General features: G+C 62.6%; 4 protein-coding genes across 4 annotated transcripts; 1 reads left to right on the top strand and 3 right to left on the bottom strand.

Annotated features, from left to right (window-relative positions):
• Positions 1-513: 513 nt before the first annotated feature.
• On the bottom strand, positions 514-9,631 carry LOC133231519 (BTB/POZ domain-containing protein 17-like). Its single transcript, XM_061389910.1, is given in 3 exon segments — positions 514-757; positions 8,183-8,869; positions 8,872-9,631. Coding segments are annotated over 2 exon segments (1,272 nt in total). The 3' UTR covers positions 514-757; positions 8,183-8,357.
• LOC133231521 (BTB/POZ domain-containing protein 17-like) lies at positions 854-2,207 on the bottom strand. Its single transcript, XM_061389912.1, has one exon. It carries the CDS (start codon positions 2,205-2,207, stop codon positions 933-935), a length of 1,275 nt encoding a protein of 424 aa, XP_061245896.1. The 3' UTR covers positions 854-932.
• Positions 4,171-7,168, top strand: LOC133231520 (kinesin-like protein KIF19). The gene is made up of 5 exons (XM_061389911.1): positions 4,171-4,251; positions 4,496-4,830; positions 5,472-5,866; positions 6,020-6,227; positions 6,482-7,168. Exons 1-5 carry the CDS (start codon positions 4,190-4,192, stop codon positions 6,610-6,612), a joined length of 1,131 nt encoding a protein of 376 aa, XP_061245895.1. The 5' UTR covers positions 4,171-4,189; the 3' UTR covers positions 6,613-7,168.
• A 5,741-nt stretch (positions 9,632-15,372) lies between the features above and the next one.
• LOC133231518 (BTB/POZ domain-containing protein 17-like) lies at positions 15,373-17,066 on the bottom strand. The gene has a single exon (XM_061389909.1). It carries the CDS (start codon positions 17,064-17,066, stop codon positions 15,792-15,794), a length of 1,275 nt encoding a protein of 424 aa, XP_061245893.1. The 3' UTR covers positions 15,373-15,791.
• Between the last annotated feature and the right edge of the window lie 563 nt (positions 17,067-17,629).

Genomic DNA, 17,629 nt, shown 5'->3' with positions numbered 1-17,629 from the left:
CGGCTGAGCGACCGAGCACATCACTGATTAAGATTCAACCCAAGTCCCCTCTTCCCACCACACCCTCTTCTTCTCCGGCTGGTTGTAGAGCACCAGTCAACAGACTCCTGGGGGAAAGCGTTTTTCCTCCGGACTCTGAGGTCTCTGCCCAGACCCCCTCCCAGGAGAGGTCAGAGACTTAGGGTTGTGCTTACCCCTCCCACCCCAGGAAGCCAGGGCTCAGAAACTGCTCAACTGAGCCCCTCAGTTTCAGGTGAGAAAGCTCCCCCAAGGTGCACCTGACCATCTCGATGCTTTTACCTGCCCTGTCCCCTGTGGGGACGGGGGCCCTTGGGGAAAAGGTAATGAACGATGGGGAGTCCCTGACCTGTGGAGCCCTCCTTGGACTGTTTTTGCCCCCAGAACTGGGTGGTTTAATCACCCCCTTGCCGCTCCGAGCGCTGGTTTATTCTACCAAGAGCTCTGGCTTCCCACGTAGTGCTGGTGATAAACAATCCACTTGCCAATGCAGGAGACGCAAGAGACACGGGTTCGATTCCTGGGTTGGGAAGATTCCCCTGCAGGAGGAAAGGGCATCGCCCTCCAGTATTCTTGCCTGAAAAGTTCCACGGGCAGAGGAGCCTGCCAGGCTACAGTACACGAGGTGGCAAAGACTGAAACACCGCTGAGCACACACATACACAGCTCCAGGAACCTTCCTTTCAGGTCAGTGAGAAAGCAGCTGCTGAAACCAGGCATCTGGTCTACCACCCACCACCTGGCTTCTATCCACCCAGCTCTCAGGACGCTAGGGCCTGGTCCCCCAGCGGGCCAGGACAGACACCTCCACTGGCCATGCCAATCCCGGTCCCTCTGCGCCATCTCTGCTGGGCCTTTATTTTCCTGATCCAGAGGCCTCAGGAAGGCTCAGCTTCCCACCCCGGCCCGCCTGGCTACTTGGGGGTCCGGATGAGGGTGTGATAGACGGGCTTGACAATGAGGTGGAGATGCAGGGCATTCTCCACCAGGTACTCGGAGTTGCGCCGCTGCAGGTCGGCGTGCGCCAGGAAGTCACCGGCCTCCTCGCTGCTCTGGTGGAAGCTGTAGGCGTGGCGGACCAGCAGGCGGCCGTGGTGGCGCGCCCCCACCAGCACGGTCTTCTGGAAGCTCACGCCCGCCGCGTCGCCGCCGCTGCTGGCCGGCGTGACCACCAGCCGGGGCCGGCCGTCCTCGGGGCGTGCGAGGGGCAGCGCTGTGCCCGTGGCGTCCGCGTAGACAGGCCGCAGGCTTACCGGCAGCCAGCGTGGCGAGAAGAGCACGTTCCAGGTGACCCGGCGGCCCGAGTCGTGGCCGCTTGGGCCCAGCTGCGTCTGGAAGCTGGTGCTGCGATCGTCGCGGGCTGGGTTGTTGATGACCCACGGGGCGCCCCAGGCGGGCGCAAGGTAGTTGCGGGGCAGGAAGGCACTGCCATTGACGTCGAAAAACTTGGCGTAGTGCAGCGGCGAGGCGGCGTGGAACTGGTAGGCCTGAAGGAGCAGGTCGGCCACCGCCGGGCCGTGGCGCGCCAGGGCGGCCGAGCGCGCCTGAAGCTGGAACAGTTGAGCCGGAGGGATCATGGGGTAACGGATGGCGCGCAGCGCGCGCTCGGCCACAGCCGGCGGCGGCCGCGCGCGGCCCAGCCACGCCTCCAGCGCCTGGAAGAGCTCCAGCTCGTCCTGCAGCACGAGGTCCGAGCGCGGAAGCAGCTGCGCCAGCAGCTCAGGGCTCACGGCGCCCCACTCGGCGCTCCCCGCCACGGCCGACAGGTTCCAGGCCAGGAACTGCAGGCAGCTCTGGCGCAGGGCCTCGTCCCCGGTGCTCACCGCGTAGTGGTACCAGCCCACCGCCGGGCCCGCGCCGCCCGCCAGGTGCGCGCGCATATAGTCGGCCACGCCCCGCTGCAAGGAGGCCACGCGGTACTTGGTGGCCAGCTGGTGCAGGGGGATGGCCTGTGCCAGCAGCACGGTCAGCTCTCCGCAGTAGAGGTACCTGCCAGAGAGGTACAGAGATGGAGCGCGGTCAGGGAGGCCTGCGGTTACCCTACCCAGCGCTGCCTCCTGAGTCCCGAGGGTACCCGGCCTTGGGCAGACAGTATCGTCATTAAGGGAGCCAACAGAAGGACCTTCCCGCGCGCATCCTACTTCACCGCCTCTTCTTTCCGGTTTCTCGTGGGACGTGGAAATAAGCATTTATTGAGCACAGGTGGCTCAGTGGTGAAGCATCCGCCTGCCAATTCAGGAGACGCAGGTTCTGTCCCTGGGTCAGGAAGATCCCCTGGAGTAGGAAATGGCTACCCCCTCCAGTATTCTTTCCTGGAGAACCCCATGGACAGAGGAGCCTGGCGGGTCACAGAGTCAGACACCAGTGAGGGACTAACGCTTTGTGTGTGTGGACTCAGTCGCTCAGTTGGGTCCGACTCTTTGCTACCCCCTGGACTATAGCCCACCAGCCTCCTCTGTCCATGGGATTCTCCAGGCAAGAACTCATCTTTAAAATGGGAGTGGTCAAGCCTAGTGGGGTTGATGAGAAGAGTAAATAAATCCTTTCACACATTAAAGACTCAGAAAACTGTTAGCCAACATTTTAATGAGGATTTTCCAGATCTCCCTTCTCTGTTCTGGAGCATAACCATACCAGGGGCTTCCGGGTCCACCAGTCCAGAGGGCATGAGATGGGCTGCGGTTGAGCTGGTCCACGGAGCTCATTTCCCTGGATTCCCTGGTGGCTCAGATGGCAAAGAGTCCGCCCGCCAATGCGGGAGACCGAGGTTCGATCCCTGGGTCGGGAAGATCCCTTGGAGAAAGAAATGGCAGCCCACTCCAATGTCCTCGCCTGGAGAATCCCATGGAAGGAGGAGCCTGGCGGGCTGCGGTCCATGGGGTCGCAAAGAGTCGAAAAGAACTGAGCGACTGCACTGCACGGAGCCTGTTTCAGGGACGGGTTGCAATAAGTGGGCACAGAGGGGTCACTCAGGAGCAGTCCCCGGGTGCAGAGTTCAAGACACTACTTCGAAAAGCAGGCCTCGGAGTGGGGCTTCAGCCGGCCGCACAGCATCCGGGGGCTTGGAAGGGCGAGGACCCGCTCAGCGGCGGGCGCGGGCGGCCCCTCATCGGCCACCTGGTGCTGACGGCCCGCTCGGCTCCCCAGCTGGCGCTGGAGCAGCGGTACCGAGAGCTGCGCGCGCGGGGCCGCCGCCTGGAGGAGACGCTGCCGAGGCGCGTCAGCTCGGAGCAGCAGCGCGAGGCGCTCGGCCCGCTCTGCCGCGTGCACGAGCTGGAGCTGGAGAAGGCCGAGATGCAGTCGCAAGCCCTGCTCCGCGACGGCGCGCTCCGCCACCGCCGCGAGGCCCTGCGCCGCCTGGAGCAGCGCCTCAGCCTCTGCGAGGAGATCATCCGCGCCCAGCGGCAGCTCATCCAGGGTAGGGTCCCCGCGCTACCTACCCCGCGAGTCCGACCCGCTAAGGGCCCGAGAGCGCGCACTGAGCCCTGCCTCTCCGCTCCCCCACCCTAGACGGCAACCTGGCCGTGCCGCAGCATCTGCAGGAGCTGTACGAAGTGTACCTGCGGGAGCATGAGGAGGGCAACCTGGAGCGTGCCACCATGATGGACCGCCTGGCCTCTCGGGCCCTGCAGGTGGGCGCCCGGGCCGCACCATGCGCCCCTGTGCTAGGGGCAGGGCTGATGCCCAAGGCGGCGCCTTCCAGCAAGTAGGCTGGCCTCGGGACCGGGCTGGCTGGTCCCCAGAAAGCTGACACCTCCTCCTTCTCCGACACAGAGCCTCGCCAAGCTCTCCTCCCGTGGTGTTCTTCTCCCGCACGTGTCCCCATCCAGGGTCTGAAGGTCAGGGTTGGCCATCTGAGATATCACTAAGGGCCCCAGATGCCCTCCCAGGAGCCCAGGCCACCAGGCGGTGCCCCTGGGGATGCCTAGCAGACCACGGCTGGCCCCTGGGGACTCAGAACACAAGCCCCCCTGTCTTCTGGGGCTCCCAGCCCAGATTACAGCCCCAGACACTCTGTGTGCCTGTGTCACCCAGGCTGTTTACTCAGTCCGAGACCAAGTCTTCCGACTCCCCTCTCCCTCCTTTCCTCTCCCCAGGACAGCGCCTTGCCCAAGATTAGCCCCCAGGAACTGTGCCGACCCCGGGGGAGTCTGACCTAGAGAGCGTCAAGATGCCGAACTCCGAGTCCCCGCACCAGCACGGAAGCTTCCTCCCTCTGCTCGGCACTGAGAGGTGAGCTGAGGACCACTTCCAGCCATCCAGCCCGCCTGAGCCACCAGGCCGTGTCTCAGAGATGCCAGCCCAGACCTGGCTTCAGGGAGGATGGAGCAGGAAAGAGGGGAGGGGGGCACAGGTCTGGAGCCAGGACTTTGGGGTCCTCGTTCCCACAATGCAACAGTTCTCAGGAGGGGTGGCAGTGGGACCCCCGTGGTACCAGCCTGGGCAACAGCTGCCCATCCTCCTCTGCCCACCTCAGTGAAGCCAACCACCCGTTCAAGACCAGCTCCCGGGCCTGGCAAGCGAAGGGCTTCTGTCTGCCCACCCCACCCCCAATCCGGGGGGGCAACCTGGTGACACAGGAGGTGAGCAGTGGGCCCCACGGGTGGGAGTACCCAGAAGAGACATCCAGTGGTTGGGATGGAACTTTTCCAAAACAGCCCTCTGAGGACATAGGGTTCCTGCTGGGTCCAATGGCTTCTTTTCCCAACCCATTCATCTCACAGGCCACCACTCAGGTCGGACTGAACGGCCAGATCAACTCCTCCCCTGAAAGCATCGAGAATCTGTCGGAGATCCCCTTGTCCCACAAAGGTGTGTCCCCTGCCTCCCCCGACACCCCATCAGCCTGAGCCTGGCATGATCTCAATAGCTCAGTGCACCCAGCCGAAGCCCCTTCCTTCCCTCTCCTCTGCTGAACACACCCAGGCATCGTTCTAGAAAGAGAGGCACTAGTACCCAGAGAAGAGTAACCACCTGCTCTGTCCACACAGAGCAGGGGACACAATTGGAAACCAGAATGGGGAACACATGGTACTTGGGGTCACGCCCCCTCCACTTCCCACTCGGAAATAGAGTCCGAATCCTCCCTACCCTGTGGCCACAGGTGACCCTCATTATCTCAGCAATCCATCCTCAGAACCTGGGACTTCCCTGGCAGTCCAGTGGTTAAGACTCAGCACTTCCACTGCAGTGGGTGAAGGTTCGATCCCCAGTCAGGGAACTAAGATCCCGTATGCCGTGTGTCATGGTAAAAAAAAAAAAAATCTTCCCAACCCACTGAGGCTAGTTTTACCATCATCAGTTTACAGATGAAAAGAAGGCTCAGAAACTTGCCCAAAGTTGCTCAAACTGCAAGTTGGGGTGAGCTGCAGCAGAGAAAGGGGTGTTGGAGGTGCAGTGGGGGGGAAACGTGGCATTGATCCCGGGGTGGGTGCCGCTCTCTCCCGCCACAGGGAGGAAGGAGACCACGGCCGACACCAAGAGCATCGCCGGGAAGGCTGCCCGGCACCACTCCCAGGCCCTGGGGGCCGAGGGGCGCCAACTGCTGGCACCCACCATAAAGCAGAGCAGCCTGTCCCTGCACTTGAAGGGCCAGACTGATGACGTGCGGCCGCCCGGACCGCTGGCCTGCAAGCGGCCGCCCAGCCCCACCCTCCAGCACACCGCCAGCGAGGACAGCCTATCCAGCAGCACAGGCGAGGCGCCATCCCGGGCAGTCGAGCGTCATGGCGATGGCCCTTGTCCCCGGCTGCAAGGCCAGAAGAAAAGCCCAAGAAAGAAACGAGAGGAGTCCCTGGAGGCAAAGAGGAAGCGGAAGTCCCAGGCCTTTGAAGTCACAGGACAAGGGGTGAGCCTAGAGGGACAGGAGCTGGGGGTGTCTGGGCCCCCTCCTTGCTGGGTTCTGAAGGCTGGACTCCTCCAGAGGCCCCAGGGTACCACTAGCTGTGCACCACTCTCCATGGAGTTTCCCCCAACTGAACCCAACATCTCCTTGTATCAGATCCCCACGCAGCTCCCAGCTCATCTGGCTCTCCAGCCAACGCAGCTGTCCCGCCCCAAGATGCACGTTGCTGGACCCCAGCCTGTGGAGAATCACACCGAAGAACAGAGGATGCCAGTGGTTGGACACCTGACGCCTACCATCAGACCCCTGGGAAAGGCCACGCTGCCTATGGCCAAGGTCAAACTCCCTCCGTGCCAGAGCTTGGGTGAGTCCCAGCAAGTGTCGGGGGGCAGGGATAGCAATGGGGAGAGGGGAGCCCTTGGCCAGGCCAGGGAGGAGACTGGTTGAACTCCCTGCCCCTGTGGCTGCCCCTTGCTGGAAACTGGGTTCCTGAAGACTATTAGTGGGACTGGCCTCTGGGGGGGAGGTGCCCCTAGGGAGTTCAGAGCCACTGTGGGTGACGAGAGGGGCATGGAGAGGCATGCCTTAAAGCAGAGCTCCTGGCCCTTCCCGTTGCAGGCCCCGAGGACACCTCCCCTGTCGCTGCCCCCTCCAACCCAGGGGATGTTTCCGAACGGGTTGCTCGGATGCCCCGCCTGCCCTATGGCACAAGCACCCAAGGCAAAAATGGGCGCTTAGGGCACAACTGAGGGGCCCTGCCTGGAACCGGCCCTCCTGCCCGCCAAGGCTTGATGGGGTGTGGCAGTAATGGGAGACGGAGGCTGGGCAGATGGGGATGACCTGGCATCAGGAGCTCGGGATCTCAGAAGGCTGGGGCCCCTGGGACCCAGGAACCATGGGGGTGCCTGCCCCCACACTTCCGTGCCTTCAGTGCCAACGGGAAGGGGAACTGAGCCCAGGAGGCATGGCCTGGATGGCAGGGCTCCCTGGCTTCCCAGCCCTGGATCCCAGGGCTCCCTGGGCACAGACTCCTGTTGCCGAAACTCTTCTCTAAGATCTGCAACCAGATTGGCCTGAGGAATGTGGGGCGGGGGTGGAGCAAGGAGGGACTGTTCATGGGATTAGGGCTCCTGGGCCCACATCTGGGACAAGGGCATGCTGGATGGCTGGGGAAGGGCCTGCCGGGCATTTCCCTTACTGTGGCTGGGGGCTGGAAAGGAATCTAGCTTTGTTACTCAGCAGTCGTTTCCACCTTCCCCCTGCCCCAGAACTGCTTGTTAACAATAAAAATCCCATTTGAGTTTTGTTGGTTGTTCCGGAAACTAGACCTTGTCTGAAAGGTGGGGTGGTCCTGACAGACTGGGCTTCCGTTCCCCGGGTCGTGCTAATGGTAAAGAACCTGCCTGCAATGCAGGAGATGCAAGAGATGTGGGTTCAATCCCTGGGTCAGGAAGATCCCCTGGAGGAAGAAATGGCAACCCACTCCAGATTCTTGCCTGAGGAATCCCATGGGTAGAGGACTGGCGGGCTCCAGTCCACGGGGCTGCAAAGAGCCGGACACGGCTGAGCGACCGAGCACATCACTGATTAAGATTCAACCCAAGTCCCCTCTTCCCACCACACCCTCTTCTTCTCCGGCTGGTTGTAGAGCACCAGTCAACAGACTCCTGGGGGAAAGCGTTTTCCTCCGGACTCTGAGGTCTCTGCCCAGACCCCCTCCCAGGAGAGGTCAGAGACTTAGGGTTGTGCTTACCCCTCCCACCCCAGGAAGCCAGGGCTCAGAAACTGCTCAACTGAGCCCCTCAGTTTCAGGTGAGAAAGCTCCCCCAAGGTGCACCTGGCCATCTCGATGCTTTTACCTGCCCTGTCCCCTGTGGGGACGGGGGCCCTTGGGGAAAAGGTAATGAACGATGGGGAGTCCCTGACCTGTGGAGCCCTCCTTGGACTGTTTTTGCCCCCAGAACTGGGTGGTTTAATCACCCCCTTGCCGCTCCGAGCGCTGGTTTATTCTACCAAGAGCTCTGGCTTCCCACGTAGTGCTGGTGATAAACAATCCACTTGCCAATGCAGGAGACGCAAGAGACACGGGTTCGATTCCTGGGTTGGGAAGATCCCCTACAGGAGGAAAGGGCATTGCCCTCCAGTATTCTTGCCTGAAAAGTTCCACGGGCAGAGGAGCCTGCCAGGCTACATACAGTACATGAGGTGGCAAAGACTGAAACACTGCTGAGCACACACATACACACCACCAGGAACCTTCCTTTCAGGTCAGTGAGAAAGCAACTCCTGAAACCAGGCATCTGGTCTACCACCAACCACCTGGCTTCTATCCACCCAGCTCTCAGGCTGCTAGCGCCTGGTCCCCCAGCGGGCCAGGACAGACACCTCCACTGGCCATGCCAATCCCGGTCCCTCTGCGCCATCTCTACTGGGCCTTTATTTTCCTGATCCAGAGGCCTCAGGGATGCTGAGCTCCCCGCCCCGGCCCGCCTGGCTACTTGGGGGTCCGGATGAGGGTGTGATAGACGGGCTTGACAATGAGGTGGAGATGCAGGGCATTCTCCACCAGGTACTCGGAGTTGCGCCGCTGCAGGTCGGTGTGCGCCAGGAAGTCACCGGCCTCCTCGCTGCTCTGGTGGAAGCTGTAGGCGTGGCGGACCAGCAGGCGGCCGTGGTGGCGCGCCCCCACCAGCACGGTCTTCTGGAAGCTCACGCCCGCCGCGTCGCCCCCGCTGCTGGCCGGCGTGACCACCAGCCCGGGCCGGCCGTCCTCGGGGCGTGCGAGGGGCAGCGCTGTGCCCGTGGCGTCCGCGTAGACAGGCCGCAGGCTTACCGGCAGCGAGCGTGGCGAGAAGAGCACGTTCCAGGTGACCCGGCGGCCCGAGTCATGGCTGCTTGGGCCCAGCTGCGTCTGGAAGCTGGTGCTGCGATCGTCGCGGGCCGGGTTGTTGATGACCCACGGGGCGCCGCAGGCAGGCGCGAGGTAGTTGTGGGGCAGGATGGCGCACCGTTGACGTCGAAAAACTTGGCATAGTGCAGCGGCGAGGCGGCGTGGAACTGGTAGGCCTGAAGGAGCAGGTCGGCCACCGCCGGGCCGTGGCGCGCCAGGGCGGCCGAGCGCGCCTGAAGCTGGAACAGCTGCGCCGCAGGGATCATGGGGTAACGGATGGCGCGCAGCGCGCGCTCGGCCACAGCCGGCGGCGGCCGCGCGCGGCCCAGCCACGCCTCCAGCGCCTGGAAGAGCTCCAGCTCGTCCTGCAGCACGAGGTCCGAGCGCGGAAGCAGCTGCGCCAGCAGCTCAGGGCTCACGGCGCCCCACTCGGCGCTCCCCGCCACGGCCGACAGGTTCCAGGCCAGGAACTGCAGGCAGCTCTGGCGCAGGGCCTCGTCCCCGGTGCTCACCGCGTAGTGGTACCAGCCCACCGCCGGGCCCGCGCCGCCCGCCAGGTGCGCGCGCATATAGTCGGCCACGCCCCGCTGCAAGGAGGCCACGCGGTACTTGGTGGCCAGCTGGTGCAGGGGGATGGCCTGTGCCAGCAGCACGGTCAGCTCTCCGCAGTAGAGGTACCTGCCAGAGAGGTACAGAGATGGAGCGCGGTCAGGGAGGCCAGCGGTTACCCTATCCAGCGCTGCCTCCTGAGTCCCGAGGGTACCCGGCCTTGGGCAGACAGTATCGTCATTAAGGGAGCCAACAGAAGGACCTTCCCGCGCGCATCCTACTTCACCGCCTCTTCTTTCCGGTTTCTCGTGGGACGTGGAAATAAGCATTTATTGAGCACAGGTGGCTCAGTGGTGAAGCATCCGCCTGCCAATTCAGGAGACGCAGGTTCTGTCCCTGGGTCAGGAAGATCCCCTGGAGTAGGAAATGGCTACCCCCTCCAGTATTCTTGCCTGGAGAACCCCATGGACAGAGGAGCCTGGCGGGTCACAGAGTCAGACACCAGTGAGGGACTAACGCTTTGTGTGTGTGGACTCAGTCGCTCAGTTGGGTCCGACTCTTTGCTACCCCCTGGACTATAGCCCACCAGCCTCCTCTGTCCATGGGATTCTCCAGGCAAGAACTCATCTTTAAAATGGGAGTGGTCAAGCCTAGTGGGGTTGATGAGAAGAGTAAATAAATCCTTTCACACATTAAAGACTCAGAAAACTGTTAGCCAACATTTTAATGAGGATTTTCCAGATCTCCCTTCTCTGTTCTGGAGCATAGCCATACCAGGGGGCTTCAGGGTCTACCAGTCCAGAGGGCATGAGATGGGCTGCGGTTGAGCTGGTCCACGGAGCTCATTTCCCTGGATTCCCTGGTGGCTCAGATGGTAAAGAGTCCGCCCGCCAATGCGGGAGACCGAGGTTCGATCCCTGGGTCGGGAAGATCCCTTGGAGAAAGAAATGGCAGCCCACTCCAATGTCCTCGCCTGGAGAATCCCATGGAAGGAGGAGCCTGGCGGGCTGCGGTCCATGGGGTCGCAAAGAGTCGAAAAGAACTGAGCGACTGCACTGCACGGAGCCTGTTTCAGGGACGGGTTGCAATAAGTGGGCACAGAGGGGTCACTCAGGAGCAGTCCCCGGGTGCAGAGTTCAAGACACTACTTCGAAAAGCAGGCCTCGGAGTGGGGCTTCAGCCGGCCGCACAGCATCCGGGGGCTTGGAAGGGCGAGGACCCGCTCAGCGGCGGGCGCGGGCGGCCCCTCATCGGCCACCTGGTGCTGACGACCCGCTCGGCTCCCCAGCTGGCGCTGGAGCAGCGGTACCGAGAGCTGCGCGCGCGGGGCCGCCGCCTGGAGGAGACGCTGCCGAGGCGCGTCAGCTCGGAGCAGCAGCGCGAGGCGCTCGGCCCGCTCTGCCGCGTGCACGAGCTGGAGCTGGAGAAGGCCGAGATGCAGTCGCAAGCCCTGCTCCGCGACGGCGCGCTCCGCCACCGCCGCGAGGCCCTGCGCCGCCTGGAGCAGCGCCTCAGCCTCTGCGAGGAGATCATCCGCGCCCAGCGGCAGCTCATCCAGGGTAGGGTCCCCGCGCTACCTACCCCGCGAGTCCGACCCGCTAAGGGCCCGAGAGCGCGCACTGAGCCCTGCCTCTCCGCTCCCCCACCCTAGACGGCAACCTGGCCGTGCCGCAGCATCTGCAGGAGCTGTACGGCGTGTACCTGCGGGAGCATGAGGAGGGCAACCTGGAGCGTGCCACCATGATGGACCGCCTGGCCTCTCGGGCCCTGCAGGTGGGCGCCCGGGCCGCACCATGCGCCCCTGTGCTAGGGGCAGGGCTGATGCCCAAGGCGGCGCCTTCCAGCAAGTAGGCTGGCCTCGGGACCGGGCTGGCTGGTCCCCAGAAAGCTGACACCTCCTCCTTCTCCGACACAGAGCCTCGCCAAGCTCTCCTCCCGTGGTGTTCTTCTCCCGCACGTGTCCCCATCCAGGGTCTGAAGGTCAGGGTTGGCCATCTGAGATATCACTAAGGGCCCCAGATGCCCTCCCAGGAGCCCAGGCCACCAGGCGGTGCCCCTGGGGATGCCTAGCAGACCACGGCTGGCCCCTGGGGACTCAGAACACAAGCCCCCTGTCTTCTGGGGCTCCCAGCCCAGATTACAGCCCCAGACACTCTGTGTGCCTGTGTCACCCAGGCTGTTTACTCAGTCCGAGACCAAGTCTTCCGACTCCCCTCTCCCTCCTTTCCTCTCCCCAGGACAGCGCCTTGCCCAAGATTAGCCCCCAGGAACTGTGCCGACCCCGGGGAGTCTGACCTAGAGAGCGTCAAGATGCCGAACTCCGAGTCCCCGCACCAGCACGGAAGCTTCCTCCCTCTGCTCGGCACTGAGAGGTGAGCTGAGGACCACTTCCAGCCATCCAGCCCGCCTGAGCCACCAGGCCGTGTCTCAGAGATGCCAGCCCAGACCTGGCCTCCCAGGGAGGATGGAGCAGGAAAGAGGGGAGGGGGGCACAGGTCTGGAGCCAGGACTTTGGGGTCCTCGTTCCCACAATGCAACAGTTCTCAAGGAGGCGTGGCAGTGGGACCCCCGTGGTACCAGCCTGGGCAACAGCTGCCCATCCTCCTCTGCCCACCTCAGTGAAGCCAACCACCTGTTCAAGGCCAGCTCCCGGGCCTGGCAAGCGAAGGGCTCCTGTCTGCCCACCCCACCCCCAATCCTGGCCGGCACCCTGGTGACACAGGAGGTGAGCAGTGGGCCCCACGGTTCCCTGGATGTGGGTGGGAGTACCCGGGAGGGACACCCAGTGGTTGGGATGGAACTTTTCCAAAACAGCCCTCTGAGGACATAGGGTTCCTGCTGGGTCCAATGGCTTCTCTTCCCAACCCATTCATCTCACAAGCTGCCACTCAGGTCGGTCTGAACGGCCAGATCAACTCCTCCCCGGAAGCATCGAGAATCTGTCGGAGATCCCCTTGTCCCACAAAGGTGTGTCCCCTGCCTCCCCCACCCCCATCAGCCTGAGCCCGGCATGATCTCAATAGCTCAGCGCACCCAGCCGAAGCCCCTTCCTTCCCTCTCCTCTGCTGAACACACCCAGGCATCGTTCTAGAAAGAGAGGCACCAGTACCCAGAGAAGAGTAACCACCTGCTCTGTCCACACAGAGCAGGGGACACAATTGGAAACCAGAATGGGGAACACATGGTACTTGGGGTCACGCCCCCTCCACTTCCCACTCGGAAATAGAGTCCGAATCCTCCCTACCCTGTGGCCACAGGTGACCCTCATATCTCAGCAATCCATCTTCAGAACCTGGGACTTCCCTGGCAGTCCAGTGGTTAAGACTCAGCACTTCCACTGCAGTGGGTGAAAGTTCGATCCCCACTCAGGGAACTAAGATCCTGTATGCCATGTGTCATGGTCAAAAAAAAAAATCTTCCCAACCCACTGAGGCTGGTTTTACCATCGTCAGTTTACAGATGAAAAGAAGGCTCAGAAACTTGCCCAAAGTTTCTCAAACAGCAAGCAAGTTGGGGTGAGCTGCAGCAGAGAAGGGGGTATTGGAGGTGCAGGAGGGGGAGCGGAATGTGGCCTTGATCCTGGGGTGGGTGCCCCTCTGTCCCGCCGCAGGGAGGAAGGAGACCGCGGCCGACACCAAGAGCATCACTGGGAAGGCTGCCCGGCACCGCTCGCAGGCCCTGGGGGCCAAGGGGCGCCAACTGCTGGCACCCACCATGAAGCAGAGCAGCCTGTCCCTGCACTCGCTGGGCGAGACTGATGACGTGTGGCCACCGAGACCGCTGGCCTGCAAGCGGCCGCCCAGCCCCACCCTCCAGCACACCGCCAGCGAGGACAGCCTATCCAGCAGCACAGGCGAGGCGCCATCCCGGGCAGTCGAGCGTCATGGCGATGGCCCTTGTCCCCCGCTGCAAGGCCAGAAGAAAAGCCCAAGAAAGAAACGAGATGAGTCCCTGGAGGCAAAGAGGAAGCGGAGGTCCCAGGCCTTTGAAGTCACAGGACAAGGGGTGAGCCTAGAGGGACAGGAGCTGGGGGTGTCTGGGCCCCCTCCTTGCCGGGTTCTGAAGGCTGGACTCCTCCAGAGGCCCCAGGGTACCCCTAGCTGTGCACCACTCTCCATGGAGTGTCCCCCAACTGAACCTAACATCTCCTATATCAGATCCCCACGCAGCTCCAAGCTCATCTGGCTCTCCAGCCAACGCAGCTGTCCCACCCCAAGATGCACGTCGCTGGACCCTGTTCCATGGAGAATCACACGTCAGAATAGAGGATGCCAGTGGTTGGGCACCTGACCCCTACCATCAGACCCCTGAGAAAGGCCACGCTGCCTATGGCCAAGGTCAAACTCCCTCCGTGCCAGGATTTGGGTGAGTCCCAGCAAGTGTCGGGGGCGGGGATAGCAATGGGGAGAGGGGAGCCCTTGGCCAGGCCAGGGAGGAGACTGGTTGAACTCCCTGCCCCTATGGCTGCCCCTTGCTGGAAACTGGGTTCCTGAAGTCTATTAGTGGGACTGGCCTCTGGGGGAGGTGCCCCTAGGGAGTTCAGAGCCACTGTGGGTGACGAGAGGGGCATGGAGAGGCATGCCTTAAAGCAGAGCTCCTGGCCCTTCCCGTTGCAGGCCCCGAGGACACCTCCCCTGTCGCTGCCCCCTCCAACCCAGGGGATGTTTCCGAACGGGTTACTCGGATGCCCCGCCTGCCCTATGGCACAAGCGCTCAAGGCAAAAATGGGCACTTAGGGCACAACTGAGGGGCCCTGCCCGGAACCGGCCCTCCTGCCCGCCAAGGCTTGATGGGGTGTGGCAGTAATGGGAGACGGAGGCTGGGCAGATGGGGATGACCTGGCATCAGGAGCTCGGGATCTCAGAAGGCTGGGGCCCCTGGGACCCAGGAACCATGGGGGTGCCTGCCCCCACACTTCCGTGCCTTCAGTGCCAACGGGAAGGGGAACTGAGCCCAGGAGGCATGGCCTGGATGGCAGGGCTCCCTGGCTTCCCAGCCCTGGATCCCAGGGCTCCCTGGGCACAGACTCCTGTTGCCGAAACTCTTCTCTAAGATCTGCAACCAGATTGGCCTGAGGAATGTGGGGCGGGGGTGGAGCAAGGAGGGACTGTTCATGGGATTAGGGCTCCTGGGCCCACATCTGGGACAAGGGCATGCTGGATGGCTGGGGAAGGGCCCGCCGGGCATTTCCCTTACTGTGGCTGGGGGCTGGAAAGGAATCTAGCTTTGTTACTCAGCAGTCATTTCCACCTTCCCCCTGCCCCAGAACTGCTTGTTAACAATAAAAATCCCATTTGAGTTTTGTTGGTTGTTCCGGAAACTAGACCTTGTCTGAAAGGTGGGGTGGTCCTGACAGACTGGGCTTCCGTTCCCGGGTCGTGCTAATGGTAAAGAACCTGCCTGCAATGCAGGAGATGCAAGAGATGTGGGTTCAATCCCTGGGTCAGGAAGATCCCCTGGAGGAAGAAATGGCAACCCACTCCAGATTCTTGCCTGAGGAATCCCATGGGTAGAGGACTGGCGGGCTCCAGTCCACGGGGCTGCAAAGAGCCGGACACGGCTGAGCGACCGAGCACATCACTGATTAAGATTCAACCCAAGTCCCCTCTTCCCACCACACCCTCTTCTTCTCCGGCTGGTTGTAGAGCACCAGTCAACAGACTCCTGGGGGAAAGCGTTTTTCCTCCGGACTCTGAGGTCTCTGCCCAGACCCCCTCCCAGGAGAGGTCAGAGACTTAGGGTTGTGCTTACCCCTCCCACCCCAGGAAGCCAGGGCTCAGAAACTGCTCAACTGAGCCCCTCAGTTTCAGGTGAGAAAGCTCCCCCAAGGTGCACCTGACCATCTCGATGCTTTTACCTGCCCTGTCCCCTGTGGGGACGGGGGCCCTTGGGGAAAAGGTAATGAACGATGGGGAGTCCCTGACCTGTGGAGCCCTCCTTGGACTGTTTTTGCCCCCAGAACTGGGTGGTTTAATCACCCCCTTGCCGCTCCGAGCGCTGGTTTATTCTACCAAGAGCTCTGGCTTCCCACGTAGTGCTGGTGATAAACAATCCACTTGCCAATGCAGGAGACGCAAGAGACACGGGTTCGATTCCTGGGTTGGGAAGATTCCCCTGCAGGAGGAAAGGGCATCGCCCTCCAGTATTCTTGCCTGAAAAGTTCCACGGGCAGAGGAGCCTGCCAGGCTACAGTACACGAGGTGGCAAAGACTGAAACACCGCTGAGCACACACATACACAGCTCCAGGAACCTTCCTTTCAGGTCAGTGAGAAAGCAGCTGCTGAAACCAGGCATCTGGTCTACCACCCACCACCTGGCTTCTATCCACCCAGCTCTCAGGACGCTAGGGCCTGGTCCCCCAGCGGGCCAGGACAGACACCTCCACTGGCCATGCCAATCCCGGTCCCTCTGCGCCATCTCTGCTGGGCCTTTATTTTCCTGATCCAGAGGCCTCAGGAAGGCTCAGCTTCCCACCCCGGCCCGCCTGGCTACTTGGGGGTCCGGATGAGGGTGTGATAGACGGGCTTGACAATGAGGTGGAGATGCAGGGCATTCTCCACCAGGTACTCGGAGTTGCGCCGCTGCAGGTCGGCGTGCGCCAGGAAGTCACCGGCCTCCTCGCTGCTCTGGTGGAAGCTGTAGGCGTGGCGGACCAGCAGGCGGCCGTGGTGGCGCGCCCCCACCAGCACGGTCTTCTGGAAGCTCACGCCCGCCGCGTCGCCGCCGCTGCTGGCCGGCGTGACCACCAGCCGGGGCCGGCCGTCCTCGGGGCGTGCGAGGGGCAGCGCTGTGCCCGTGGCGTCCGCGTAGACAGGCCGCAGGCTTACCGGCAGCCAGCGTGGCGAGAAGAGCACGTTCCAGGTGACCCGGCGGCCCGAGTCGTGGCCGCTTGGGCCCAGCTGCGTCTGGAAGCTGGTGCTGCGATCGTCGCGGGCTGGGTTGTTGATGACCCACGGGGCGCCCCAGGCGGGCGCAAGGTAGTTGCGGGGCAGGAAGGCACTGCCATTGACGTCGAAAAACTTGGCGTAGTGCAGCGGCGAGGCGGCGTGGAACTGGTAGGCCTGAAGGAGCAGGTCGGCCACCGCCGGGCCGTGGCGCGCCAGGGCGGCCGAGCGCGCCTGAAGCTGGAACAGTTGAGCCGGAGGGATCATGGGGTAACGGATGGCGCGCAGCGCGCGCTCGGCCACAGCCGGCGGCGGCCGCGCGCGGCCCAGCCACGCCTCCAGCGCCTGGAAGAGCTCCAGCTCGTCCTGCAGCACGAGGTCCGAGCGCGGAAGCAGCTGCGCCAGCAGCTCAGGGCTCACGGCGCCCCACTCGGCGCTCCCCGCCACGGCCGACAGGTTCCAGGCCAGGAACTGCAGGCAGCTCTGGCGCAGGGCCTCGTCCCCGGTGCTCACCGCGTAGTGGTACCAGCCCACCGCCGGGCCCGCGCCGCCCGCCAGGTGCGCGCGCATATAGTCGGCCACGCCCCGCTGCAAGGAGGCCACGCGGTACTTGGTGGCCAGCTGGTGCAGGGGGATGGCCTGTGCCAGCAGCACGGTCAGCTCTCCGCAGTAGAGGTACCTGCCAGAGAGGTACAGAGATGGAGCGCGGTCAGGGAGGCCTGCGGTTACCCTACCCAGCGCTGCCTCCTGAGTCCCGAGGGTACCCGGCCTTGGGCAGACAGTATCGTCATTAAGGGAGCCAACAGAAGGACCTTCCCGCGCGCATCCTACTTCACCGCCTCTTCTTTCCGGTTTCTCGTGGGACGTGGAAATAAGCATTTATTGAGCACAGGTGGCTCAGTGGTGAAGCATCCGCCTGCCAATTCAGGAGACGCAGGTTCTGTCCCTGGGTCAGGAAGATCCCCTGGAGTAGGAAATGGCTACCCCCTCCAGTATTCTTGCCTGGAGAACCCCATGGACAGAGGAGCCTGGCGGGTCACAGAGTCAGACACCAGTGAGGGACTAACGCTTTGTGTGTGTGGACTCAGTCGCTCAGTTGGGTCCGACTCTTTGCTACCCCCTGGACTATAGCCCACCAGCCTCCTCTGTCCATGGGATTCTCCAGGCAAGAACTCATCTTTAAAATGGGAGTGGTCAAGCCTAGTGGGGTTGATGAGAAGAGTAAATAAATCCTTTCACACATTAAAGACTCAGAAAACTGTTAGCCAACATTTTAATGAGGATTTTCCAGATCTCCCTTCTCTGTTCTGGAGCATAACCATACCAGGGGGCTTCCGGGTCCACCAGTCCAGAGGGCATGAGATGGGCTGCGGTTGAGCTGGTCCACGGAGCTCATTTCCCTGGATTCCCTGGTGGCTCAGATGGCAAAGAGTCCGCCCGCC

Source organism: Bos javanicus, chromosome 19 (assembly GCF_032452875.1).
Source record: "Bos javanicus breed banteng chromosome 19, ARS-OSU_banteng_1.0, whole genome shotgun sequence".
Classification (NCBI taxonomy): domain Eukaryota; kingdom Metazoa; phylum Chordata; class Mammalia; order Artiodactyla; family Bovidae; genus Bos; species Bos javanicus.
This window is presented reverse-complemented; position numbering and strand designations above follow the sequence as displayed.

What these genes read in the sequence shown, in the direction of transcription:
- LOC133231518 (XM_061389909.1), bottom strand. Translation starts at nt 17,066, where the DNA reads ATGCTTATTTCCACGTCCCACGAGAAACCGGAAAGAAGAGGCGGTGAA.
- LOC133231521 (XM_061389912.1), bottom strand. Translation starts at nt 2,207, where the DNA reads ATGCTTATTTCCACGTCCCACGAGAAACCGGAAAGAAGAGGCGGTGAA.
- LOC133231520 (XM_061389911.1), top strand. Translation starts at nt 4,190, where the DNA reads ATGCCGAACTCCGAGTCCCCGCACCAGCACGGAAGCTTCCTCCCTCTG. An exon ending in CCTCTGCTCGGCACTGAGAG is followed by an intron (nt 4,252 to 4,495) that starts GTGAGCTGAGGA and finishes TGCCCACCTCAG; the next exon opens with TGAAGCCAACCACCCGTTCA. An exon ending in GATCCCCTTGTCCCACAAAG is followed by an intron (nt 4,831 to 5,471) that starts GTGTGTCCCCTG and finishes CTCCCGCCACAG; the next exon opens with GGAGGAAGGAGACCACGGCC.